Genomic DNA, 27,607 nt, shown 5'->3' with positions numbered 1-27,607 from the left:
TTCTCACTGACAGTGCAGACAGTCACTCAGAGATGTGTAGATTTCAAGCATGCAGCAATAGCATGAGAAAAGTAGATACTTGTCAAAATGTTGGAAAACCCCAAAACAGGGGGGCTAAGATGCAATATGTAAAGGTTTTTAGGGACATCTCTGCTTAACCAGTTATATGATGGAGGAACCCACACATAATAGGCTAACACATTTTTTTGTCTAGATCAAAAATATCCTGTTTAATTCTTCAGATGTTGTCCCTCTTTTTTATTTCTTTTTTAACAGGAAATACGAACCAAACCTGTAACATATCACATTATATGCGACAACAAAGATCACGTTACATGATCTCTGATTGTTCTGGCAATTCTCACATAGAAATTAATTGGGAGGAAGGATATTTAACATGCTTTTTGCATTTGTATCACACAACACAGTTTTTTTGAAAATCGTGATACATAAAAAAAGGTGGTAGCTTGTACAATTTTATTTAGACCATTTTTGGAAGTAAGCAGGTAAATGATAATTGCAGGCATATTTGGTTAGTATCTTGACATAACGGTAGCAGAGCTGGTGAATGGTAGCTTTCTGGGCAGAGAGGAGATCTTGTCCTATTCATCGTATCTTTTTCCCCGATACTTGGTCTGCATTCCTACTCTGAGTGTGGCTATGGGCTCAGGTCCGAGCGACGTGTTGGCGGAACGATTGTGATTGAACTAAATTTGGAGCAGGAAAAACAGGCGCGACGTACCACTGCGTCTGACGTCACCTTTATGACTATACGCTAAGCGTGCCCTTAACCTTGTTTGCCACATTTTATTTTACACCATTCTGGATTGAATTTCTGTCCGATTTCATCATGTCTCTTGCTGCAGAGGCATTCGTCTCCCAGATTGCAGGTAATGTGTGTAGTCTGTGTTCTGCAACATAAAGCTAACGTCATTAGCATTCGTTTTGTCGTTAGTTAGCATCAGATGCTAGCCACTAGCTAGCCGTGCAAATATACATTTTTGTCTGCGGCTTCGCTGACAAATGAGGTAACTAGCTTTCCATATCAAACTAACGTAAACTCACTCACTTTTGTACATCGCATTGGTCCGTACAATTTACCTTATTTTAGCGTCCCAAAAACGTAATACTTCCAGATCAACTGTAATGTCAATACCATTGTAAAGCACAATTTCTCCCCTTTCCAACAGAATCAATTACATGACCCCACGCTGCCCTTTTCTGCATGATTCAAGAAGGCAATGAGCCCGTCACGGCTTTTTAAAAATGGCGCGTGGGGAAGCGAAACTAATGCGTGATAGTGAGAAGGAGAGATGTTGTGTGGGAAAATTGCTTTTTTTCACTCGATCTTTCCACCTTATCACCTCTAAAATGTAAATAAAACACTATAAAGAGTTTATATAATGTGTCATTACATACCTATTTGAAGGTTTGTGTCGAATTTGAATCGGGTTTTTAGGGTGGTGCTAAAGTGATCTTGGAAGTAAACAGCGGCTTTGAGAATGATAATCGCATGCAATGATGATGCAGAAAATGAAAGGATGAGAGAAGTGCTACACCTGGTGGAGAGAGATTATAAGACAGGAATAGTTGCTTTATGCATGCAGGACGTTACGGCATGACACATCACGATGTAACGGAGGGTCCGTTTTTTTTCAACTTTTCTCCAATACTATAGAGCCATTACTATGTCGATCAACGCTTGAATAGAAACGTAGTTCACAACCACGATTTTGAAGTCAACACAGTCGCTGCAGTCCCATGAGTTTTCTTTGTAGCCTCGTTTGAATGTTGCGGTTGCGCACATTTGTACGGAATGGGGTGAGTTTACGTTACACTACACGAAAATATAAACGCAACATGTAAAGTGAGTTGAATGAAATCTCCCAGAAATTTTCCATACCCACAAAAAGCATATTTCTCTCTGATTTTGTGCACAAATTTGTTTACATTTTTGTTAGAGAGCATTTCTCCTTTGCTAAAATAATCCATCCACCTGACAGGTGTGGCATATCAAGAAGCTGACTAAACAGCATCATCATTACACCGGTGCAACTTGTGCTGGGGACAATAAAAGGCCACTCAAAAATGTGCAGTTTTGTCACACATGTCTCAAGTTGAGGGAGAGTGCAATTGGTATGCTGACTGCAGGAATGTCCACTAGAGCTGTTGACAGACTGCTAATTTTTCTACCATAAGCCACCTGCAATGTTGTTTTAGAGAATTTGTCAGTGCGTCCAACCGGCCTCACAACCACAGACCACTCAGTTTGCTGATGTCAATGTTGTGAACCAAGTGCCCCATGGTGGAGATGGAGTTATGGTATGGACAGGCTTAATGATGGTGTTGGTGTCGAGCCACGCAGTCGGGGGTTGAACCCGGGAATATAGGAGGAGACTATAGATGCATCCTTGGGGGCCCTTTTTAAAAATTTATTTTTATGTTTAAACTTTTTATTTAACTAGGCAAGTCAGTTAAAGAACAAATTATTATTTTCATTGAAGGCCTAGGAATAGTGGGTTAACTGCCTTGTTCAGGGGCAGAACGACAGATTTGTACCTTGTCAGCTCGGGGATTCGATCTTGCAACCTTTCGGGTACTAGGCTACGCTGCCGCCCTTGTGTTGAGGATCAGCGTGACAGATGTTGTCGCATCTTCATGAACCCTTTATACTTCTATCTTCCATTTTTAATGCTCTGGTACACAGGGAGGAGGCGGGGTTGCTCCAGTACAGTAGGTGGCGTTAATGTTAGATGCCAATCACCAATAAACCCCACAGAAGAAGTAGAACGAGAACACTGGTAGAAAGTGTCTTTCGCCCCCGCCTGTCGGGCACTGCTTTCCCACAGTTATTTTAACGACGGCGATGGAAGGTATTAGCGAAGAACACTGGGTGCTAGTGTAACAGTATAGACTTTAGTCCGTCCCCTCGACCCGGGCGCGAACCAGGGACGCTCTGCACACATCAACAGTCACCCTCGAAGCATCGTTACCCATCGTTCCACAAAAGCCGCGGCCCTTGCAGAGCAAGGGGAACCACTACTTCAAGGTCACGGAGCAAGTGACGTCACCGATTGAAACGCCACTAGCGCGCACCACCGCTAGCTAGCCATTTCACATCGACTACACTCGCTAGGACTCCGATTCATAGCAGGCGGGATATGGAGCTAGCGCCTGTTGGGCACTGCTTTCCCGCAGGTCTGTTAACGACTACGAGGGCAGACTTCAGTGAAAGACATGATTGCAGGTGTTGGCTCCGATTCCGGTAGGCAGGAGACGGTGGCGACACCGGTAGCTATCTAGCTTTGCCCTCATGTCGGGCACTGATTTCCCGCAGTTCCATTAATGACGACAAGGGCAGATGTTCAGCAGGCGGGAACGAAGGACACTGTGCTAACTGGGAGTCGGGGGCAACACTGGTAGCTAGCTAGCTAGCCAGGCGATTCAATTATATAATGTATCAACTTTGCTCGCTCTGTGCGCTGCTCCAAACAACCAAAGACTTATCAGGGTCTGCATCCCAGCTCGCCATTACGGCTAAATTATATTTTAAAAACTGATGGATGCACAGGAAAAGTGGGATGGAGAGAAGCAGGTGTTTTAAAACGTAACCTTTTATTTAACTAGGCAAGTCAGTCAAGAACAAATTCTTATTTACAATGGCGGCCCACTGGGGAACAGTGGGCTAACTTCCTTGTTCAGGGGCAGAACGACAGATTATTACCTTGTCAGTTCGGGATTCGATCCAGCAACTGGTACTGGCCCAAAGCTCTAACCACTAGACTACCTGCTGCCCCCAGCTAATCGCTGGAAGGGGATGCAGCTGGCTGATCACAGCTGCCACAGATGAGATGTGCGTGAAAGTGAAGTTGACATTATTGGACTGGTGCATACAAGCAACTAGTTGCTGAATTTGTATTTTTTACTGCATAGATTTATTATTATAAAGTATGTTTAAAATCAAACAGGTGTCAGCTGGTTCTTTAGCTCGGTAGGGCCGATGCTTAAGGTGCATTACCAGCGCTTTGAAAAGTTGATTGAATAATACTTTACTGTGGATATATTGTCTAAAATGTGTTGCCACATAAGGACCAACCACGCAGACAATCGGTAATGTACTTTTATTCAATATTCTAGGTTGTAGAGGACCATTTCCAGAATCAAACAGTGTAATGTCCCAGACGTTGGTGGTCTGATCCCCAGGCAATGTTATACTAGGCCTCTGAAATTCAATCATCCTCACAGGAACATTTTATGATGCTGCCTCTCAGATTGGCTCAAGCTCAAAATTCATCATGTCACAACAGTGTCACTGTTCTGCAACCTGACAAACTCCTCAATGTGACCTTTTGCCAATGCTCTCCTGAATATTTTGTCCCACAGCTGCGGAGCCATGGCCTGAAAATGCCACCTTGTATCAGCCTCTGAGAGGTAAGTCATTTACTCACTTTAGAGACAAAACTGTTCAAATTCCTTCTTCTGCATTTACAATGTTAAATCATGTGTTAGATAATGCGAAAGTTATTTACTTTATTAATTTAGTTTAGTTTTTAGTTTAGGCCTAAGCCCTGAACTCTACAATGTTGTGGACTATTAGTGCACTGCTAAACATACCCAATTAAAGTTACTTGATGTAATGTTGAGGAAGATTATGCTAATGAATCAGAGAGGAATATAGGTTTTAAGAATTTTAATAACTGTTTGAGCCATATTTATCAGTGTATCTTTTCACTTTATAATGTGCAAATGCATGTCTGTCTGTCTGCCTGTTTGTTTTTTCAGAGGATCAGATACTACTATCAGATTGTGCATCATCACTTGCTGTACAGGTAAGATAATGTTTATGCCTTTGCCATAGCCAAATAGGATGTGAAACTAAGACAGTTGGCTCGTTGGCATTAGCCGTTACACAAATGTTGTGGTATAGGCTAGGCCTCCTTAAAAGACCATACAGTACACGGGGCCCGTAAAGCTAGTCCTCCGATCAAACATGGCCAAATGTGTTGATAGGGTTTGTCATATTTTATAAAACTTTTCATAAGACACCTGTTTTCATTAAAATCCAACAACTTTGTGGATGTCATTTGTTATATGGAAGAAAAAATTTGAGGGTGGAAACCCCTGTGCAGATGATGGCTGTTTGTTGTTGGTGGCTCTATTGTAGCTATCTGGTATACAACTGTGCATGCCTGTGTCATGGACAGGATCTGAACTTGGGTCTCCAGGGGAGAAACAAACATGTTAGACCAACAGGAAATTCCCACATCACAAGACCATGAGCTGGACTCATGTCTGCTACATTCACCCGCCTTTAACCTCCTCACCAAAAAAGCCTTGCCCCACAGTTGGGCGCCATTGTCACCAGCGGGGTCTGAAACCAACATCTTGACAATTTGTCGTCGCAGACTCCGGTGACAATAGATTTCATGTGCCTTGGGGAGTTAGGTCTTAGCACAGCGTCTGCGGTGGGTGTGAAGTCCACTCTTGAGGCTGACTCGGCCATAGTTGTCACATTTGTAGACTGCCCTGCTGTTGCAGATCAGGGGTCCCCAATTACATTCAGCCGTGGGCCGATTTATTTATTTCCCTGAGCGGAGGGTCGGGGGGCTGGAACAAAGTTATAAATAATTTGTACACTGCAAGATCCCAAACATATACAGTATTTGACAAAAATGGAATAATTTCAAACCTTGATTACATTGGGATATGATCACATATGCCTCTTTATCTGTGGGAATACTTGGGAAACAGATTTCCTGAATTTAAATCACTGAGCTGATTTCTTGGTGAGTTTATAGTCTTATATCCAACAATGAATACAACTAAATATTTATTAATACATTTTTTGCTCAGAAGACTTGGGGGGACAAATAAAATCACCCACGGGCTTGATTATGCCTTCCGGCTGCTTATTGGGCAAGCCTGTTGTAGATGTTGCGGCGGTGTCCTGATCTTCTTTCATTTTTGCTCTTTACTACTTAGTGTTGCGCCATGGTGGATTTGCTGGTTAGCAACCCGCTGCGAAGTGCCCGCTGTTAGTGAAGATAGTCCTGGGCGCCATCTTCTCAGGTGTCGGTGTTGATGCCAAAGGACTTGAGATCTTGCTTGCAGAAATATCTATGGTCTCTTTCCAGAGGATAATTCTTCATAGAGAATGTCATTAGGGATTTGTCAGTTGTTGTTTAGCGGTACACAAGTAGCGTTCAATCGGTGACTTCACCTGCTCTGAGACTGCTTTTGTGGAGTGACGGGTAATAATGCCTTATGGCTGACAGTTGTCGATGTTTTCAGAGGGTCCAGGATGGAGTAAGGAGAGGGACGGAAGCCACAGTTACATTAGCATGGTGGCTAAGTCTGAAATGTTTTCCTATGGGAAATGCTAACTGTTTCCCATCCCAAATATTAACCTTTAGACTACTGAAATGGAATTTAGTCCAAATACTTTTTTTCACAAATGGGATGACTAGATAGTACTTTATGTAGCCTTTTATTTCTAAAATATAATGCAGAGACCCTAAAATAAAATGTGATATTATTTACCTTCACCTAATATCCATATGTAATTTGACTGCAAAAATAATGAGAAAGAAAACACTAGATTTAACATATGCATTCAACCCCTTGAGACAATACATGAGTCTTTCTGGTTAAGTCTGTAAGAGCTTTGCACACCTAGATTGTACAATATTTGAACATGGTTCTTTAAAAATGTCTTTAAGGTCTCGAGTTGGTTGTTGATCATCGCTAGACAGCCATTTTCAAGTCTTGCCATAGATTTTCAAGCTGATTTTAAGTCAACTGTAACTAGGCCACTCAGGAACATTCAATGTCATCTTGGTAAGCATCTCCAGTGTCTATTGAGCCTTGAGCTTTAGGTTATTATCCTGCGGAAAGGTGAATTTGTCTCCGTGTCTGTTGAAAACCTGGTTCAGTCTGCTTTCCATCTAGGATTTTGCCAGTGCTTAGCTCTAAGTTTCTTTTTAGCTTAAAAATATACTGCTTAGGCCTTGCCGATGAAGGCATACCCATAACATGATGCAGCCACTATCATGCTTGAAAATATGAAGTGGTACTCAGTGACGTGTTGTTGGATTTCCCCCAAACATAAGCCCTGGTCTTTGTGGTTGAATCTGTGTTTGAAATTAACTGCTCGACTGAGGGACTTTACAGATAATTGTATTTGTGGGGTACAGAGATGAGGTAGTCATTCAAAAATCATGTTAAACACTATTGTTGCACACAGTGAGTCCGTGCAACTTATAAGGTGACTTGTTAAGTAAATTTCTACTGCTGAACAGAACAGGCTTGCCATAACAAAGGGGTTGAATACTTATGAACATAAGACATTTGATCTTTTCATTTTTAGTTAAATTGAATCCATTCAGGCTGCAACACAACATTTGGAAAACAAGGGGTGTGAATACTTTTTCAAGGCACTATACCTGAGACAGAGAAGAATACTGATTCAGCAATGAAAAAAAGGATCCACATTTTTGTATTTTATTAGGATCCCCATTAGCTATTGCGAAAACAGCAGCTACTCTTCCTGGGTCCCGCATCAAACATAAACATGACATTAGAGGTCGACTGATTAATCGGAATGGCCGATTAATTAGGGCCGATTTCAAATTTCATAACAATCGGAAATCTGTATTTTTGGACACAGATTTGTCCGATTTTGATTTAATTACATTTTTTTACACCTTTTATTTAACTAGGCAAGTCAGTTAAGAACACGTTCTTATTTTCAATGACGGCCTAGGAACGGTGTGTTAACTGCTTTGTTCAGGGGCAGAACGACAGATATTTACATTGTTAGCTCGGGGAATCCAATCTTGCAACCTTACGGTTAACTAGTCCAACGCTCTAACCACCTGCCTCTCATTGCACTCCTCGAGGAGCAAACCTGTTATGCGAATACAGTAAGAAGCCAAGGTAAGTTGCTAGCTAGCATTAAACTTATCTTATAAAAAACAATCATTCAATCAATCAATAATAATCACTAGTTATCTACACATGGTTGATATTACTAGTTTATCTAGCATTTCCTGTATTGCATATCACCGATGCAGTGCGCATTTGCGGAAAAAGGACTCGTTGCTCCAACGTGTACCTAACCATAAACATCAATACCTTTCTTAAAATCAATACACAGAAGTATATATTTTTAAACCTGCATATTTAGCTAAAAGAAATCCAGGTTAGCAGGCAATATTAACCAGGTGAAATTGTCACTTCTCTTGCGTTCATTGCACGCAGAGTCAGGGTATATGCGATAATAATAAACGTTCCAGATTCAACCATATTAATGACAAAAGGCTCGTATTTCTATGTGTTATGTTATAATTAAGTCTATGACATTGCGCTGTTTATGACTTCAAGCCGATCAACTCCCGAGATTAGGCTGGTGTAACCAATGTGAAATGGCTAGCTAGTTAGCGGGGTGCGCGCTAATAGCGTTTCAAACGTCACTCGCTCTGAGACTTGGAGCAGTTGTTCCCCTTACTCTGCAAGGGCCGCGGATTTTGTGGAGCGATGGGTAACGATGCTTCGAGAGTGGCTGTTGTCGATGTGTTCCTGGTTCGAGCCCAGGTAGGAGCGAGGAGAGGGACGGAAGCTATACTGTTACACTGGCAATACTAAAGTGCCTACAAGGACATCCAATAGTCAAAAGTATATGGAATACAAATGGTATAGAGAGAAATAGTCCTATAAATACTATATTAACTACAACCTAAAACCTCTTACCTTGGAATATTGAAGTCTCATGATAAAAGGAACCACCAGCTTTCATATGTTCTCATGTTCTGAGCAAGGAACTTAAACGTTAGCTTTTTTACATGGTACATATTGCACTTGTACTTTCTATTCCAACACTTTGTTTTTGCATTATTTAAACCAAATTGAACAGGTTTCATTATTTATTTGAGGCTAAATTGATTTGATTGATGTGTTAAAATAAGTGTACATTCAGTATTGTTGTAATTGTCATTATTACAAATACATGTAAAGAATTGTCCGATTTGATCGGTATCGGCTTTTTTTGGTCCTCCAATAATCGGTTTCGGCGTTGAAAAATCATAATCGGTCGACCTCTACATGGCATAATACAGAGCATTAATAAACAAGGACAGAACGACATACATTTAATAATGGCACACAGCCGACACATACTTACACACAAAATATTTAGGTCAAATGGGAGAGGCGTTGTGTCGTGCGATCAAATTTTATTTGTCACATACACATGGTTAGCAGATGTTAATGTGAGTGTAGCGAAATTCTTGTGCTTCTAGTTCTGACCATGCAGTAATATCTAACAAGTAATCTAACAATTTCACAACAACTACCTTATACACACAAGTGTAAAGGAATGAATAAGTCAATGTACATATAAAGTGAGCACCATAATTCATTGGACAGTGACCATTTTTTTGTTATTTTGGTTTTGTACTCTAGCACTTTGAGTTTGAAAGGATGCAATGACAACGAGGGGGAAGTTACTTTATTCTACATTATGTTAAACTGTCCAATGTTTTTTGATGGCCGAAAATTGGGGAGGACTATGTACAAAAGCTTCTATAATTTCTAAACAGTTCATTCGATGTGTATGAAAATACCCTCAAATTAAAGCTGGAAGTCTGCACTTCACCCTCATTGTCATTGTATCCTTTCAAACTCAAAGTGCTAGAGTACAGAACCAAAATAACAAAAACATGGTCACTGTCCAATTAGATGAGTAATGTAGGGTATGTAAACATTATATAAAGTGGCATTCTTTAAAGTGACTAGTGATACTATATTACATCCAATTTTTTATTATTAAAGTGGCTAGAGATTTGAGTCAGTATGTAGGCAGCAGCCACTCAATGTTAGTTATGGCTGTTTAACAGTTTGATGGCCTTGAGATAGAAGCTGTCTTTCAGTCTCTTGGTCCCAGCTTTGATACACCTGTACTAATCTTGCCTTCTGGATGATAGCGGGGTGAACAGGCAGTGGCTCGGGTGGTTGTTGTTCTTGATGATCTTTTTGGCCTTCCTGTGACATTGTGTGATGTAGGTGTCCTGGAGTGCAGGTAGTTTGCCCCCGGTGATGCGTTTGCCCCCAGACCTCACTACCCTGTGAAGAGCCTTGCGGTTGTGGGTGGAGAAGTTGCCGTAGCAGGCGGTGATAGAGCATCTGTAAAAGTTTGTGTTTTTGGTGACAAGCCAAAGTTCCTCAGCCTCCTAAGGTTGAAGGGGCGCTGTTGCGCCTTCACCAAGCTGTCTGTGTGGGTGGACCATTTGTTTGTCTGTGATGTGTACACCAAAGAACTTTCCACCTTCTCCACTACTGTCCCGTCGATGTGGATAGGGGGGTGCTCCCTCGGCTGTTTCCTGAAGTCCACGATCATCACCTTTGTTTTGTTGATGTTGAGTGTGAGGTTATTTTCCTGACACCACACTCCGAGGGCCCTTACCTCCTCCCTGTAGGTCGTCTCGTCGTTGTTGGTAATCAAGCACACCACTGTAGTGTCGTCTGCAAACTTGATGATTTGAGTTTGAGGCGTGCATGGCCATGCAGTCATGGGTGAACAGGGAGTACAGGAGAGGGCTGAGAAAGCACCCTTGTGGGGCCCCAGTGTTGAGGATCAGCGGGGTGGAGATGTGGTTTCCTACCCTCACCACCTGGGGGCGGCCCGTCAAAGTCCAGGACCCAGTTGCACAGGGCGGGGTCGTTTAGTTCGGTTACTTTGTTCCTGTTCCAAAGAAAGCTAATGGTGGCCCTCTTGAAGCATGTGGGAACAGCAGACTGGGATAGGGATTGATTGAGTATGTCCGTAAACACACCAGCCAGCTGGTCTGCGCATGCTCTGAGGACACTGCTAGGGATGCTGTCTGGGCCGGCAGCCTTGCGAGGGTTAACCTGTTTTAAATGTTTTACTCACATTGGCTGCGGTGAAGGAGAGTCCGCCGGTTTTGGTAGCGGGCTGTGTCGGTGGTACTGTATTGTCCTCAAAGCGAGCAAAGAAGTTGTTTAGTTTGTCAGGGAGCAAGACATCTGGGTCTGCAACAGGGCTGGTTTTCTTTTTGTTGTCCGTGATTGATTAGGCCTCTCGTGTATGAGCCATTGAATTGCGTCTCTACTCTGTCTCTATACTGACGCTTAGCTTGTTAGATTGCCTTGCGGAGGAAATAGCTGCACTGTTTGTATTTGGTCATGTTTCCGGTCGCCTTGCCCTGATTAAAAGTAGTGGTTCGCGCTTTTAGTTTTGTGTGAATGCTGCCTTCAATCCACGGTTTTGGGTTGGGGAAGGTTTTAATTGTCGCCGTGGGTACAATATCACCGATGCACTTGCTAATAAACTCGCTCACCGACTCAGCATATACATCAATGTTGTTGTTCGCCGCTATCCGGAACATATCCCAATCCACATGATCGAAGCAATCTTGAAGCGTGGAATCAGCGTTGAACAGACTTGAGCACGGGCGTTTCCTGTTTCAGTTTCTGTCTATAGGCTGGGAGCAACAAAATGGAGTCCTGGTCAGATTCGCCGAAAGGAGGGCGAGGGTGAGCTTTGTTTGTTGCGGAAGTTAGAGTAACAATGATCCCGAATATTTCCAGCCCGGGTCGCTCACACGATATGCTGATCAAATTTAGGGAGCCTTGTTTTCAGATTAGCCTTGTTAAAAATCCCAGCTACAATAAATGCAGCCTCAGAATATGTGGTTTCCAGTTTACATAGAGTCCAATGAAGTTCTTTCAGGACAGTCGAGGTATCTGCTTGGGGGGATGTACACAACTATAAATGAAGAGAATTCTCTTGGTAGATAATGCGGTCGGCATTTGATTGTAAGGAATTCTAGGTCAGGTGAACTGGACTTGTTCAGGACTTTTTCCTGTATGTTATGATCACACCATGACTCGTTAATCATAAAGCATACACCCCCGCCCTCCTTCTTACAAATCAAATCAAATTTTTATTTGTCACATACACATGGTTAGCAGATGTTAATGCGAGTGTAGCGAAATGCTTGTGCTTCCAGTTCCGACAATGCAGTAATAACCAACAAGTAATCTAACAATTTCAAAACTAAATTCTTATACACAGTGTAAGGGGATAAAGAATATGTACATAAAGATATGAATGAGTGATGGTGCCGAGCAGCATAGGCAAGATACAGTAGATGGTATTGAGTAAAGTATATACATATGAGATGAGTATGTAAACAAAGTGGCATAGTTAAAGTGGCTAGTGATACATGTATTACATAAGGATGCAGTAGATGATAAGAGTACAGTATATATGTATACATATGAGATGAATAATGTAGGGTATGTAAACATTATATTAGGTAGCATTGTTTAAAGTGGTTAGTGATATATTTTACATCCTTTCCCATCAATTCCCATTATTGAAGTGGCTGGAGTTGAGTCAGTGTGTTGGCAGCAGCCACTCAATGTTAGTGGTTGCTGTTTAACAGTCTGATGGCCTTGAGATAGAAGCTGTTTTTCAGTCTCTCGGTCCCAGCTTTGATGCACCTGTACTGACCTTGCCTTCTGGATGGTAGCGGGGTGAACAGGCAGTGGCTCGGGTGGGTGTTGTCCTTGATGATCTTTATGGCCTTCCTGTAACATCGGGTGGTGTAGGTGTCCTGGAGGGCAGGTAGTTTGCCCCCGGTGATACGTTCTGCAGACCTCACTACCCTCTGGAGAGCCTTACGGTTGTGGGCGGAGCAGTTGCCGTACCAGGCGGTGATACAGCCTGCCAGGATGCTCTCGATTGTGCATCTTTAGAGGTTTGTGAGTGCTTTTGGTGACAAGCCAAATTTCTTCAGCCTCCTGAGGTTGAAGAGGCGCTGCCGCGCCTTCTTCACGATGCTGTCTGTGTGAGTGGACCAATTCAGTTTGTCTGTGATGTGTATGCCGAGGAACTTAAAACTTACTACCCTCTCCACTACTGTTCCATCGATGTGGATAGGGGGGTGTTCCCTCTGCTGTTTCCTGAAGTCCACAATCATCTCCTTAGTTTTGTTGACGTTGAGTGTGAGGTTATTGTCCTGACACCACACTCCGAGGGCCCTCACCTCCTCCCTGTAGGCCGTCTCGTCGTTGTTGGTAATCAAGCCTACCACTGTGTCGTCCGCAAACTTGATGATTGAGTTGGAGTCGTGCGTTGCAGCGCAGTCGTGGGTGAACAGGGAGTACAGGAGAGGGCTCAGAACGCACCCTTGTGGGGCCCCAATGTTGAGGATCAGCGGGGTGGAGATGTTGTTGCCTACCCTCACCACCTGGGGGCGGCCCGTCAGGAAGTCCAGTACCCAGTTGCACAGGGCGGGGTCGAGACCCAGGGTCTCGAGCTTGATGACGAGCTTGGAGGGTACTATGGTGTTAAATGCTGAGCTGTAGTCGATGAACAGCATTCTCACATAGGTATTCCTCTTGTCCAGATGGGTTAGGGCAGTGTGCAGTGTGGCTGAGATTGCGTCGTCTGTGGACCTATTTGGGCGGTAAGCAAATTGGAGTGTGTCTAGGGTGTCAGGTAGGGTGGAGGTGATATGGTCCTTGACTAGTCTCTCAAAGCACTTCATGATGACGGAAGTGAGTGCTACGGGGCAGTAGTCGTTTAGCTCAGTTACCTTAGCTTTCTTGGGAACAGGAACAATGGTGGCCCTCTTGACGCATGTGGGAACAGCAGACTGGTATAGGGATTGATTGAATATGTCCGTAAACACACCAGCCAGCTGGTCTGCGCATGCTCTGAGGGCGCGGCTGGGGATGCCGTCTGGGCCTGCAGCCTTGCGAGGGTTAACACGTTTAAATGTTTTACTCACCTCGGCTGCAGTGAAGGAGAGACCTAATGTTTCCGCTGCAGGCCGTGTCAGTGGCACTGTATTGTCCTCAAAGCGGGCAAAAAAGTTATTTAGTCTGCCTGGGAGCAAGACATCCTGGTCCGTGACTGAGCTGGATATCTTCTTATAGTCCGTGATTGACTGTAGACCCTGCCACATACCTCTTGTGTCTGAGCCGTTGAATTGAGATTCTACTTTGTCTCTATACTGACGCTTAGCTTGTTTGATAGCCTTACGGAGTTAAAAGCAGTGGTTCGCGCTTTCAGTTTCACGCGAATGCTGCCATCAATCCATGGTTTCTGGTTAGGGAATGTTTTAATCGTTGCTATGGGAACGACATCTTCAACGCACGTTCTAATGAACTCGCACACCGAATCAGCGTATTCGTCAATGTTGTTGCCTGACGCAATACGAAACATGTCCCAGTCCACGTGATGGAAGCAGTCTTGGAGTGTGGAATCAGCTTGGTCGGACCAGCGTTGGACAGACCTCAGCGTGGGAGCTTCTTGTTTCAGTTTCTTTCTGTATTCAGGGATCAGCAAAATGGAGTCGTGGTCAGCTTTTCCGAAAGGGGGGCGGGGCAGGGCCTTATATGCATCGCGGAAGTTAGAATAACAGTGATCCAAGGTTTTGCCAGCCCTTGTGGCGCAATCGATATGCTGATACATTTTAGGGAGTCTTGTTTTCAGATTAGCCTTGTATGTTTCTGTCGGTGTGATGCATGAAGGAACCAGGTGGCTGTACCGGCTCTGATAACATATCTTGAGTGAGCCATGTTTCCGTGAAACAGAGAATTTTGCAATCTCTGTCTCTCTGGAAGGCAATCCTTTCTCGGATTTTGTCTACCTTGTTGTCACGGTACCGGACATTGGCTAGTAGTATACTCGGGAGCGATGGGCGATGTGCCCGTCTACGGAGCCTGGCGAGAAGACCTCTGCGGCACCATTGTTTTGGGTCGCCTGCTGGGATCCAATCCATTGTCCTGGGTGGTGGACCAAACAGAGGATCCGCTTTGGGAAATTCGTATTCCTGGTCGTAATGTTGGTAAGTTGACATTGCTCTTATAGCCAATAGTTCCTCCCGGCTGTGTGTAATAAGACTTTAGATTTCCTGGGGCAACAGTGAAAGAAATAATATATTAAAAAAACAAAATACTGCATAGTTTCCTAAGAACGCGAAGCGAGGCGGCCATCTGTCGGCGTCGGTGTTGCTTTATCTGGGTTTTTTTTTAAACCACGTGTGCTCTTCATTTGAGCAATATGAGATAGGAGTTCCTTGCAATAATGGCTCTAATACTATATGTTTCTTGAATTTATTCTGGATTTGGGGACTGTGAAAAGACAGCTGGTGGTGGTAAGTGTGTGTGTCAGAGCTGTGTGTAAGTTGACTCTGCTAACTATTTAGAATTTTACACATTCTTGTTTCTTATAAAAAGAGCGAAGCAGTCAGTCTCTCAATTCTTAGCCAAGAGACTGGTATGTATATTAGCCCTCTGATTAGCCCATCTTTCTTTGCAGCACTTGACCACATGGCAGGACAATAATCAAAATGAGACTAAACTAGAGCCTGTAGGACTTGCTTTTTGGAGTGTTTTGTCAAAAAAGCACAGCATCTCTTTATTATGAACATGCCTCTCCTCGTCTTTACAACCATTGACTCTATGTTTTGACCATGACCGATTTTACAATCTAAGGCAACACCAAGTAATTTAGTCCCCTCAATTTGTTCAACAGCCACACCATTCATTACCAGATTCAGCTGAGATCTAGAGCTTAGGGAATGATTTGTATCAAATAAAAATGCTCTTAGTTTTAGAGATGTTCAGGGCCAGTTTATTAGTGGCCACCCATTCCAAAAGGAACTGCAACTCCTTGTTAAGGGTTTCAGCTGTGGTTACTGACACATATATGGAGTCATCAGTGTACATGGACACACAGGCTTTAATGCCAGTGGCAGGTCATTGGTCAAATTCGAAAAGAGTAAAGGACCTAAAGAGCTGCATTAAAGTAAACCTTCTCATTTCTATTAGATGGATTGACATATCATTGATTCAGAGTTGAGGTTGAAATGTTTTATGGCTTAAGTTCTCAACAACAGGTTATGGTCAATAATATCAAAGGCTGCACTGATCTAACAGGACGGCTCCCACAATCATTTTATTATGAATTTCTTTCAACCAATCATCAGTCATTTGCGTCAGTTAAGTACGCGTTTAGTGCCCTTCAATATAAGCATGCTGAAAGTGTCAATTTGTTTACAGAGAAATAGCGTTGTATTTGGTCAAACAATATTGTTTTCTACAGTTTGCTAAGAGCTGGAAGCAAGCTGATAGGTCTGCTGTTAGAACCAGTAAAGGCCACTTTACCACTCTTGGGTAGCAGAATAACTTTGTCTTCCCTCCAGGACAAACACCTTCCTCTAGACTCAGATTAAAAATATGACAGATAGGAGTGGCCATAGTCAGCTACCATCCTCAGTAGCTTAACTTCAAAGTTGTCAGTGCAAGGTTTGTCATTATTGATTGCTAACAATTTTTCCACCACTCCCACTAACTTTACTTTACAACATTAAAACTTTGTTTTTCTTTCATTATTTGTTTTATGTATGAATACTATGTCTACTGTTCATTATTGGCATTTCTTGCCTAAGTTTGCCAACTTTGCCATTGAAGTAATCATAAAAATAATTGGCAACATCAATTGGTTTTGTGATGAGTAAAGCCATCTGATTCAATTAAAGGGGGAGTTAAATTTGTACTTTGAATTAAATTATGGGCAGAAATACTTTTTTTCTCCATCATTGATCTTGGCTTCATAGTTTCTTCTTCTTTCTGTTGAGTTTTGTCACACAATTAATCAATTTGCAGTAAGTCAGCCAGTCAGATGTGCAGCCAGACTTATTAGCCACTCTTTTCCCCCCACAATCTCTTTCAACCATACCGTTTTTCAATTCCTCGACCCATGGAGCCTTAAGTTCTAACGGTCTGTTTAACAGGTGCATGTTTATAAATTATTTTATAGCCAACAATAAAATATGATATTTACACTGATTGCTTGGAGGAAGAAAAAAACAAACATCCACCGTCTTGTATGAAACTATTAAAATGTAATATTCCTCTCCAGAAATGATCCCAATAACATATTGATAACTTTTATCTTTTAGGTCCATATTAACATGGTCTATATTATCAGGCAGGTGTGCTACTATGGATGATTAACTTGGCCTGGAGGCTTTCAAGGGGGTCCCCGGGCAGGTGGGAATGTCGAGCCCTTGTGGTACAGTGAATAGCCTAGGCTATATGTGTTCAGGCTGAATGGTTCTAGCATGACTGGTAGTGCTGCTCAGGTAGTCAAAAGCAGTGGAGCCATAGTGTTTTTCTTCTGCACAACAGTGCTATAATTGTTCTGGGAACCATTGTCAGTGTGCTTGCCAAAATAATGATAGTGGTGCTGTGTCCATGCTAGAACACAACCTTCTGAATTAATTAGTCTCACCTGAATTAATTGAATAAACCAAATTATTCTATTTTGTTCTTGAAATATTGATTTACCTTGAATGTAATTTGTTGTAAGAAAACAACCACAGTCATGAATACTAAGCATATTCTGTTTGATTTCTGTTCACATGTGTTGCTATTTGATCTACTGATTACTGCATTTAGATTGTTAACTAGCTGTGTTGTTGGTGTAGTTCATATGCAATGCTGTTTTTTGTCGCAGGCTTATCTGAGGATGTGCAATCTGCCTGTTCATGTGTCCTGTCGGTCAAACGCAGAGTACATGTCCCCATCTGGTGAGTTCCCCATGCTATTGAAAAAGTGTGTATGCCCTCCCTCCCTCCCTCAGGTCTATGCTTGTGCTTTTGTATAACTTGACCAGCTGTTTATACCTCCCATATGTGTACATGGCCAAGAGAACCTTTCCTGTTACATGCTGACTAGACCGGGCGTGCGTGTATACCATCGTGCGCATGTGGATTTTTGTCCATCCACACCAAACGTGATCAGGACCCAAATTTTGAAATATCAAAACAAACTCTGAACCAACTATATTAATTTGGGGACAGGTCGAAAGGCATTAAACATTCATGGCAATTTAGCTAGCTGAGATTATAAGCAGTGGGTTGTTATTTTACCTGAAATGCACTCTGACAATTAATCCACAGATAAAAGGGTAAACCGAGTTTGTTTCTAGTCATCTCGCCTCCTTCCGGCTACTTCTTCTTTGGACTTTAAATGGCAGTTGTCAACTAACCTTAAGGTCCATTACCACCACCGACTGGAATGTGGATCTCAATTCATCTTTCAATTACCCACGTGGACATATGCTCCTAAAAACCAATGAGGAGATGGGAGAGGTAGGATTTGCCGCGCATCAAGCGCGACAAATAGAACCAAGTTCTATTTTAGTGCCTGGCTACGCAGACGCTCATTGACACAATGATTGAAATATATGTATGTGTAAGTTTATTTTGAAACACTCGTGCACATAATGCGAGCGGTGTGGTCAGCATGTTGGGTATGTGTAAATCTTTATCCCCTGGATGTGGACAGGCCTTTTGTCGGAGCATCACACATTACATTGCAGCTGGTAGACCGATAAAGGATGACTGTAAAACCATGACTAGGGTTGCTGCTCTCAGATAAATCTGAATCAGGCTATACATTATTCTCTCAATTACTGAATTTAGCATCTGAAAAATACTGGAGAACTTCTAAACCTCAATGTTTTTAATCACTGCATTTACATTGAATTATGCCAGTTGGAGATTACATTTATTTTATGGGAGTGTGAATCCTTAGTTTCCTTTTCCAGCCTCCTCTCATAACTCACCATATTGCAGAGAATGATGCAAAAAAACTGTCATTCAATTAAAGGACAAAATTAATTTCCATACAATTCATAGGAATTGTTGGCTCAAAATGGATGAACATAACACCATAGCCTACCTGGGATTTGGAGAATCCAATACAGTGTAATGTAGCCTGGTGTTTGACTTAGGATGTGATTTGCAAATGTAATTCAATATTACCACAATTTCCGTGTAATGTTTTCTTGTAGGGGATTCAAGGTAAGCTCAACACTCAAAACCAACACATAAGAGACTCGAGCTTCATCATTGATTTCTGCCCAGTCAAACCCACTCAAACACTTTGTTTACTAAATGTTATGAATTTGATTAGCTCTGTACTCAGTGCAGCCTGCTGGGCAGTTTTGAGTAACGACATTGGAGACCAGATTCTTATTTACAGAGGAGAGTTTAAAATATGCATTCCATAATCTCTCTTCTTTCCCTTTGTCACTAGAAATGAACTTTTATATGGTTTATTCCTCTCCCTTCAGGTAAAGTCCCCTTTGTCCATGTGGGAAATCAGGTCGTGTCTGAGCTGGGGCCCATAGTCCAGTTTACCAAGGCAAAGGTAAGTGAGTCTTATGAATGAGAAGCAGGACACCTGTCCTCTTTAAGATCAGTCATCAATCACTCCCTACTACTCTCTCACATACATTTTGTTGTGCTACAACCTGATTACATTTACATTTTGTCGCTGGCCTAGACACAATACCCTATAAAAACAAATCCACTTTGGCATTAGACTTTTTTTTTTTATTAATAAAAAAAAATGTAATCAAATGTCTTGAGTCAAGTATTCAACCCATTTGTGGTGATTCTAACATGTATTGATTCAGGGGTGTGAATACTTATGTAAATAAGATAATGACGTAGTTCATTTTTTGTAAATTTGCCAAAATTTCTAAACACGTTTTCACTGTCACTATGGGGTTATTGTGTGTAGATGGGTGAGAAATTATTTGATCCATTTTGATTTCAACAAAATGTGGAATAAGTCAAGGGGTGTGAATAATTTCTGAAAGCCTTACTGTTATGACTGCTTGCTTATCTAAGCAACCTGCTATACTACAACCTCGTATGCGCACACACACACACGTATGTCTCACACACTCATCACTGCTTATCTCTTGCTCGCCAGGGTCATTCTCTCAGTGATGGTCTGGATGACGTTCAGAGGGCTGAAATGAAAGCTTACATGGAGCTGGTCAACAACATGCTGCTAACCGCTGAGGTACAGTAGAGAAACCCCTCAACAGGAAGGAATACTCCATTACATACTGAATGTGTGGGTATTTATGCTGATGAAGCCCTCTATATTCCTGTCAGAGAAAGGAAGTGCTTGGCAAGGGACTCGTGTGGTTACAACAAGAAGTTGTTTGAAATGACATGAGCATATCCTTGATATGATCTTGTTTCATGATTTGTGTATATTTGATTATCTACATGTGATTTTAGTATTCATTGAAATCCTTTGCTCCTTAAGTAATGTTCAGTAAAAATCAAGCAATGACACCATGTACTCTGTGAGAAATGTTCTTCCCCCTAGATCCTTTATCCTTCACTGCTCGCCACTACTTTTCCTCCCTTTGTTTATTTTCAAATTTTGCCCATCTCAAATCCCTCTGTATACTGTATATCTCTCGTATTTTCTTATTTTCATGCCTCTTGTCTTATATCCTTTCCCTCCTTCCTTCCCCTCTATGTTCTGTGTTCAACCTTTGTATCCCTCTTTCCTCTATGCAGTTGTATATCCAGTGGTGTGATGATACCACGGCGACTGAGGTGAGTGCTCTCCCTGGGCATTCATCTTCATTAGGCTGCAGCCTCGGCGCCCCTCCCATAAATGAGCCATGCTTTTTTACTCAGCTTCCATTTAGTAGGCCCTCACACACACCGCTGAGTCCCACTCATTGCCCTCTGCATACCCCTTTTATTGCCGCCCTCAGCTGTGACTTTTGTGTTAATTTACGACGATTTTTAGAAACGTTCTCCCCCGGTTGACATTCATTCATCTTCAATGTTAGGGATGGGCATTTGAAATGTTTTCATTACTCTAATATGTCATAAGTTTCTCTTTCATTCCTTGACTAATCAAACTGACAAATACAGAGGCAGACAGTGTTCAGTTGTTTTTAGGTTAGCCAAATCAGAGAACACTAACAACAACAGTGAAAGTGAAGTCTGATGTTCGCCATGATAGAACTGATTCTGTTTTTTATTTTTTATTTATGGTGAGTGTTTTTGCATTAATCTGTGAAAAGGTTTTGTGTTAGGTGTTAGGTGCGCACCTCTGTTAGGTGCGCACCTATAATAGCTCATTGAAATGGGTGAAATAGCATAGGCTATTTTTTCAGGGCTGACTGGAGGGCTAAGTGCGCTTTAAAAGTAAAATGTCCTATCTAAATGTTATATCTATAGGCTACATTGAGGTTTTTCTTTCATCATTTTATGCTATCTGGTGCGTCAGTGTGTAAGCTTTAGGGCCTAACTGTACGTACACCAAATAGCCTACACGCTAATTGGCAAATTAGGTTTACGGTCAACGGAAGGCAAAAAGAAATATCAGAGTTTAATTCAATAAGAGAAATGCTGCAAAATGGAGAGTTGAAAATAGAGGTAAGGGCCAGTAAAGTAAAGTTGAGGAAATATTTGGTGAAGTGGTAAGAGGATGATGGCAGTGCCAGCTATCTTATGTGTGATGATTGAGGTGCTATACAAATTACACGGTCACAAGTCGGGGACATCAAATAAGCATATGGCACATCAAGAGAACTGTAGCCTACTGTTCAGATGTGTTAAATGGAAACTGAAATCTGAACACTGACTGTAGGTCTATAACCTCTCACATAGCCTTATATTAACTCCAGCAGAAATAAGCATTTCTTGCAGTAAAATGTTACACCAACTGTAGTTAAAATTTGCTCGGGAACAGGAGTGGAGAAATACATTTATTTTTTTCAGCATCTTATGCAAATGCACTGTTTAGGTACCGACTGTAGAGATGCTATCTTTATCAGCATCATAAAACCTGATAGTATTTCAACCACAAAATATGCATGTATCCAACTGAAATCTTATCAGAAACATGTTGGGTTGTTTTCACAGCAATTGTTTTTTTCATTTCCTTACAACTGGCCAAACTGATGCCATTTGGACATTTTGCACAGAAAATCTTTACATTTTTGTTGTTGCATTTTCTCCCTGGTCCCTAAACGTCTTTGCTCCGCAGAAGAAGCTGAGATGACAGAACTTTATTAATGTCACCTAGATTGAGCCACTCTTTCTATAGATGTATGACATTTTGGTGAGCAAGGGTTTATTTAGCCTTCTCGGGAAACATATGACCGAAGAGAAGCTGAATGTCCTCTCTCTACACACAATACCCCATCATGACAAAGCGAACAGTTTTTTTTTTAAATGTTCGCAAATTTATAACAAATCTAATCTTATTTGCATAAGTATGCAGACCCTTTACTATGAGACTCAAAATTGAGCTCAGTTTCATCCTGTTTCCATTGATCATCCTTGATGTTTATACAACTTGATTGGGGTCCACCTGTGGTAAATTCAATTGACTGGACATGATTTGGAAAGGCACACACCTGTCTAGATAAGGTCCCACAGTTGACCATGCACTAAGCCATGAGAGCAAAGGAATTGTCTGTAGAGCTCAGAGAAAGGATTGTGTTGATGCACAGATCTGGGGAAGGGTACCAAAAAATATCTGCAGCGTTGAAGGTCCCCAAGAACACAGTGGCTTCCATCATTCTTAAATGGAAGAAGTTTGGAACCACCAAGACTCTTCTTAGGGCTGTCCACCAGGCCAATCTATCTATAAAGCTATTAAAATATTTATCTTTTGCAGTGGTGTAATTGTGTTTAAAGTATATTTTAGTTTTTGTCTTTTGTTTACAAGAACCACCCAACTTAAGCCAGACAATGTTCAAAATGTGGAAACTTTTTTAATCTCACCTCAGCCTCATGTCTGTAGATATCCAGGCCGAGATACAGCAGCCCATACTCCTGGCCCCTCAACCAAATCCTGGCCTATCAGAAGCAGTGGGAGGTCCGTCGTAAGATGAATGCCATTGGCTGGGCAGGGAAGAGCCTGGAGCAGGTCAGTGTCCTGTGTTCTCGGAAGCCCAGAACTAAAATCTCGTGTAATTTCGTCAGATACTCCATAAGGTTTTGGGGGGAGATGTATGAGAAAAGATATTAGAACAAGTAGTGGACTAGTCTATGGGCCAAGTTTTCCCTCAATCATATTTATTTACAAAGCCCTTTTTTTACATCAACAGATGTCAAAGTGCTTATCCCAGTCCCAGCCTTAAAACCCAAAGAGAAAACAATGCAGATGTAGAAGCATGGTGGCAAGGATAAACTCGAGAGAAACACAGGAACCTAGGAACTAACCTAGAGAGGAACCGGGCTCTGCAGTCCTCTTCTGGCTGTGCCGGGTGGAGATTAACAGTACTTGGCCATTAAGGCCAGATTGTTCTTGGCCATTAAGGCCGGATTGTTCTTCAAGATGTTCAAATGTTCATAAAATGACCAACAGGGTCAAATAATAATCACTTTTTGCAGAGGGTGCAGCACCTCAGGATTAAATGTGAATGTGAGATCTTGCACCAGCGACTGAGACGGGGTGGGGGACTTATTACCTTAAGACAAGGCTGAGTATAGTCCATGATGATTTCCCCCACCTTACGAAGCCGAGGGGGCGCAAAACCTGACAGAAAGATCCCCGTCAGTGACTCAACCCACTGAACTTGAGTATAGCGAACTTCAAAAGAAACACCCGCTAAATTGCGATTGGTTCAAATAATCAGTGACACAACTGTTGCTTGTTAGTGTTGCACCCCACAGTCTTTTGACAGACCTTAGGATACAGTTTGTAACAGTCTGTCCACCAGAGATTAGCGCCCTGAGATGCCAACCTCAGCTGAAAAAGAACACCATATTACCTGAACTACAATCAGTTCCTTGAAAGCAGTCTATAGACAAAGAATTACTGCAATCCACACTTAGGTTTTGTTTAACCTAGTCACTGCCAATTAATGCTAACGTCAGCATTCTCTGTTCAAAACCTTGTGTATATATATCAATGTCCCACGTTTAGCATGTTTTTTAAATGTCATGCCAAAATCTTCTCAAAAGAATTGTAAACCAATGAATTGAGCAACACAATCCATTAGGCATGACATTTAAAACAAACTTGCAATGCAATGTTTCCACATAGTTGTAATATAATTGTAATATTGTAACTGTTTCCACGCTTCTCCAGGTTTATGAAGATGTTAGCCAATGCTGTCAAGCTCTTTCCCAGAGGCTGGGCACACAGCCATACTTCTTCAATAAGCAGTAGGTTTATAATTGTAATTTATAATTGTCTTTGCATACTTTTTTATTTATTCTGATAGACGAATAACAATATATTGGTTGATGCTTACATCTGTCCTATTTCACACGTGTAAATTAAATGCATTTTTTGCATATACCATTCTTGAGACCCCATCAGAGAGTCTAGTAATGGCCAGGGATCTGCCATTATTGAGGGGGTCCATGGAGCATTTTGGGTTAAGTGCCTTGCTCAAGGGCATATCAGATTTTTCACCTGATTGGCTCAGAGATTTGAACCAGCGACCTTTTGGTTACTGTCCCAACACTCCTAACCGCTATGCTACCTGCCTACCCTTGAAAAGAAAACGAATGAGAGAAGTGATACATTGAATTGGAGACATACAAAGGAGCAGTGGGATTCATACTCACTGTAACGCCATAATGAATGTGCTGCAAGTGGCGGCATTACCCGTTGGAGGCCACAAATGGTCTATACCCGGGGTGTCAAACATAAGGATCCGGCCCACGACTAAAATGACTAAACCAGATGAAAGCTGTAGAAATGATAATGGACACAAAGTTTTTGGGGCTGTGTCCAGCTCGCTAAAAATCACCTAAATGAAAGTTACACAGTCAGGGAGCATTAAATTCCAAAAACAATGGAGACTATTTAGCCAATTTTTACAGCCTAGAAATAAATAAATTCAGTGCTGCCTTCCGGACCCCGTTGAAGACCGAATGCAGGCCCCTTGGAAAAAATGTGTTTGACACCCCTGGTCTATACCATGTTAGACCTATTATTACATTGCATTTGCCTGTTGTGCTAACATTTTTGTCCTTTTACTTTATCAGTCCTTTCAATGTATTCAATGAATCCTATTATATTACATTAGTCGCATTAAAGTGCTGCTCTTAACGTCTCAAAACAGGTTGTTTTCCTGCTACTCTAAAAGAAAAAAAGAGGTTAGGGGGAGCCTTGTACTTGCACACCCTTTGTCAATCCAATGCTTTTAAATCCATGACAGGAACTTTGGGAGATGTGTTGCGAATTGGGATGCAGACTAATGCTGTTTTGGGTCAGACTTGGGCCTATACAGTACCTCTTAGATAGCCAGGGCTTTGACTACCATTTGTTTTCACTGGATTAGTTTACACATAGTGCTGAAGGATAGCACTGCTGAATCTGTGAACCCAGCGCTCCCCTTTCTCCCATTGTCTGAGCTTTCTCCCCCATGAGCCTGCGGCGGGAGGGACCTCTAATTAATCTGGTAATGACATCCTGGCCTTGTCATATGCTACAAGAGAGGACAATAACTTGCTGTAATAAAAATTAAGATTGCCAGTATGGGTGAAATCTTAAACGCCATTACAAAGCTGCCTGAGTGTGATGTTGTATAATTGACTGACTGCCTGTGCTGACCTTGGCTAGAGCAGAGAAAGAGAGTAGTCAACATAATACATTGTTGTGCATAGAATAAATATGTAAGGTCTTTGTGAATCCATCAATGGTATGGCATGTTGCCTTTTAAATGGTAATGTCTCCCACACATGGACCTGGTAACAAATGACAGCCTTATTTGCTGTATGATTTGGATCTAGAGCTGTAAAAGTATTCATACCCCTTGACTTATTCCATATTTTGTTACAGGCTGAATTCAAAATTGATTACTTTTTTCCTAATCTATCTACACACACTACTCCATAATGACAGTGAACATGATTTTGATTTAATATGAAATACAGAAATATCTAATTTACATAAGTATTCACAACCTTGAGTGAATACGTGTTAGAAACCCCTGTGGAAGCGATTACAGCTGTGAGCCTTTCTGGGTTAGTCTAAGAGCTTTGCACACTTGGATTGTACAATACCTGCCCATTTATTATTTTCAAAATTCTTCAAGCTCTGTCGAATTGGTTGTTGAAAAGTTTATAAATCTCCCAGTGTCCTGTGTAAAGTAGACTGAACACCATTTTCCTTTTGGATTTCAGGATGCATGTTTGTGGAATATTTTTATACAGTTGATTTTATTAGGCTTGCCATAACAAAGGGGTTGAATCCTTGACGTGATATTTCAGCTTTTCATTTCATTAATTGGCCAAAATTTCGAGAAACAGAATTCTACCACACTTTTTGGTTTTGTTGAACTAGTCAGTGCCAATTATTGTTAATGTTAGCATTTTCTGTAAAAACCTCATGTAACATCGATGTCCCCATGTTTAGCATGTTTTAAATGTCATGCCCAAATCTTCAAAAGAATTAAACAAATTAATTGAGCAAAACATGCTAAATGGGGGAGATTGACTTACATGGGGTTATGGTCCAAAAATGATATTAGGATTTGTTAGTGGCTTAGTTTAACAAAAGCAAAGTGTGGCTGGATTTCTCATCTCTCAGGCCAGTGTTTCCACATAGTTGTAATAGTAACTGTTTCCACGCTTCTTCTCCAGGTTAATGAAGATGTTAGCCTATGCTGTCAAGCTCGTTCCCAGAGGCTGGGCGTACAGCCATACTTCTTCAATAATTGTGTGTAGGCCCGTAACAGAAACTCAATCTATTTTAAATTTGAGCTATAACCCAAAATGTGGAAAAAATCTAGGGGTGTGAATACAGTACTTTCAGAAGGCACTGTAATAATATGCCAATTAGCAGACATTTTTATCCAAAGCGACTTAGTCATCATGTGCGCATACATTTTACGTATGTGTGGTCCCAGAAAACTAACCTACAAGCCTACAAACTGAGCCATACAAGCCACAAATATTGGAACTAGGCCATGACTACGGGACTTAAGCCCTGTCTCGTCCACTCTGCACTTATATACCATCTATCCCCCTCTATACTTTTCGTATCTTAAAAATACAAATATGAAATTGGATTGGTGAATCTGATCTCCTTTAAAAAAAAGTATGTTTGTGTCAAGAATCATGCTCAAACTTTTATGAGTTATAAAAGATTCCCTTTGTCCTCAGACCCACTGAGCTGGATGCGCTGGTGTTCGGCCACCTCTTCACCATCCTGACCACACGACTCACCAGCGACGAGCTGGGCGAGAAGATCAAGAGCTACAGCAACCTGCTGGCCTTCTGCCGCCGCATCGAGCAGAGCTATTTCGAGGACAGCCAAGCTGGCTCCTCGTCCAGAGGCTATTCGAAAGGCCCCTCCCTCTTTTGATGCCCATCACCTGAAGCCCAACAGTCCCATTCCATCTCCATCCCATCCTATCCTACCCCATTCCCAGTCTTCCTTTCTCCACTTGCTTGCCTGTGAATGCCATGAACTGGAAGTATGACTTTCTTGAAAATGTAGTGGTGATTCTTTGATGTAAAAACTAAATGAAAAGCAATTGTGATTTATTTTTTCCAGATTGTGCAGTTTTATTTCTGGTTTGAAATTTGAATGGAAAGTGCCTACAATTCCACACAACTCTTATTCTTCACAATTTATGGTTTCTATTTAGACTATTTAGAAGTGTGAGCTTAGTATTAAAACAGGTTAAGTATGACATTCACAGATGTACCATGTTATGCTTGTGGAAAACCTTGAAGCACTTTCAAGAATTACAAATAAAAAGTGAAAGTAC

At 41.7% G+C, this 27,607-nt stretch overlaps 1 protein-coding gene across 1 annotated transcript; it reads left to right on the top strand.

Annotated features, from left to right (window-relative positions):
* Window positions 1-732: 732 nt before the first annotated feature.
* mtx2 (metaxin 2) lies at window positions 733-27,607 on the top strand. The gene is made up of 10 exons (XM_064969347.1): window positions 733-890; window positions 4,384-4,431; window positions 4,783-4,829; window positions 17,552-17,624; window positions 19,175-19,251; window positions 19,822-19,914; window positions 20,427-20,465; window positions 22,675-22,800; window positions 23,968-24,044; window positions 26,997-27,607. The coding sequence occupies exons 1-10, from the start codon at window positions 851-853 to the stop codon at window positions 27,196-27,198; spliced, it is 822 nt and encodes a 273-aa protein (XP_064825419.1). The 5' UTR covers window positions 733-850; the 3' UTR covers window positions 27,199-27,607.

Source organism: Oncorhynchus masou, chromosome 6 (genome assembly GCF_036934945.1).
Source record: "Oncorhynchus masou masou isolate Uvic2021 chromosome 6, UVic_Omas_1.1, whole genome shotgun sequence".
Lineage (NCBI taxonomy): Eukaryota > Metazoa > Chordata > Actinopteri > Salmoniformes > Salmonidae > Oncorhynchus > Oncorhynchus masou.
The sequence above is the reverse complement of the archived record's forward strand: the minus strand, read 5'-3'. Positions and strand labels throughout refer to the sequence as shown.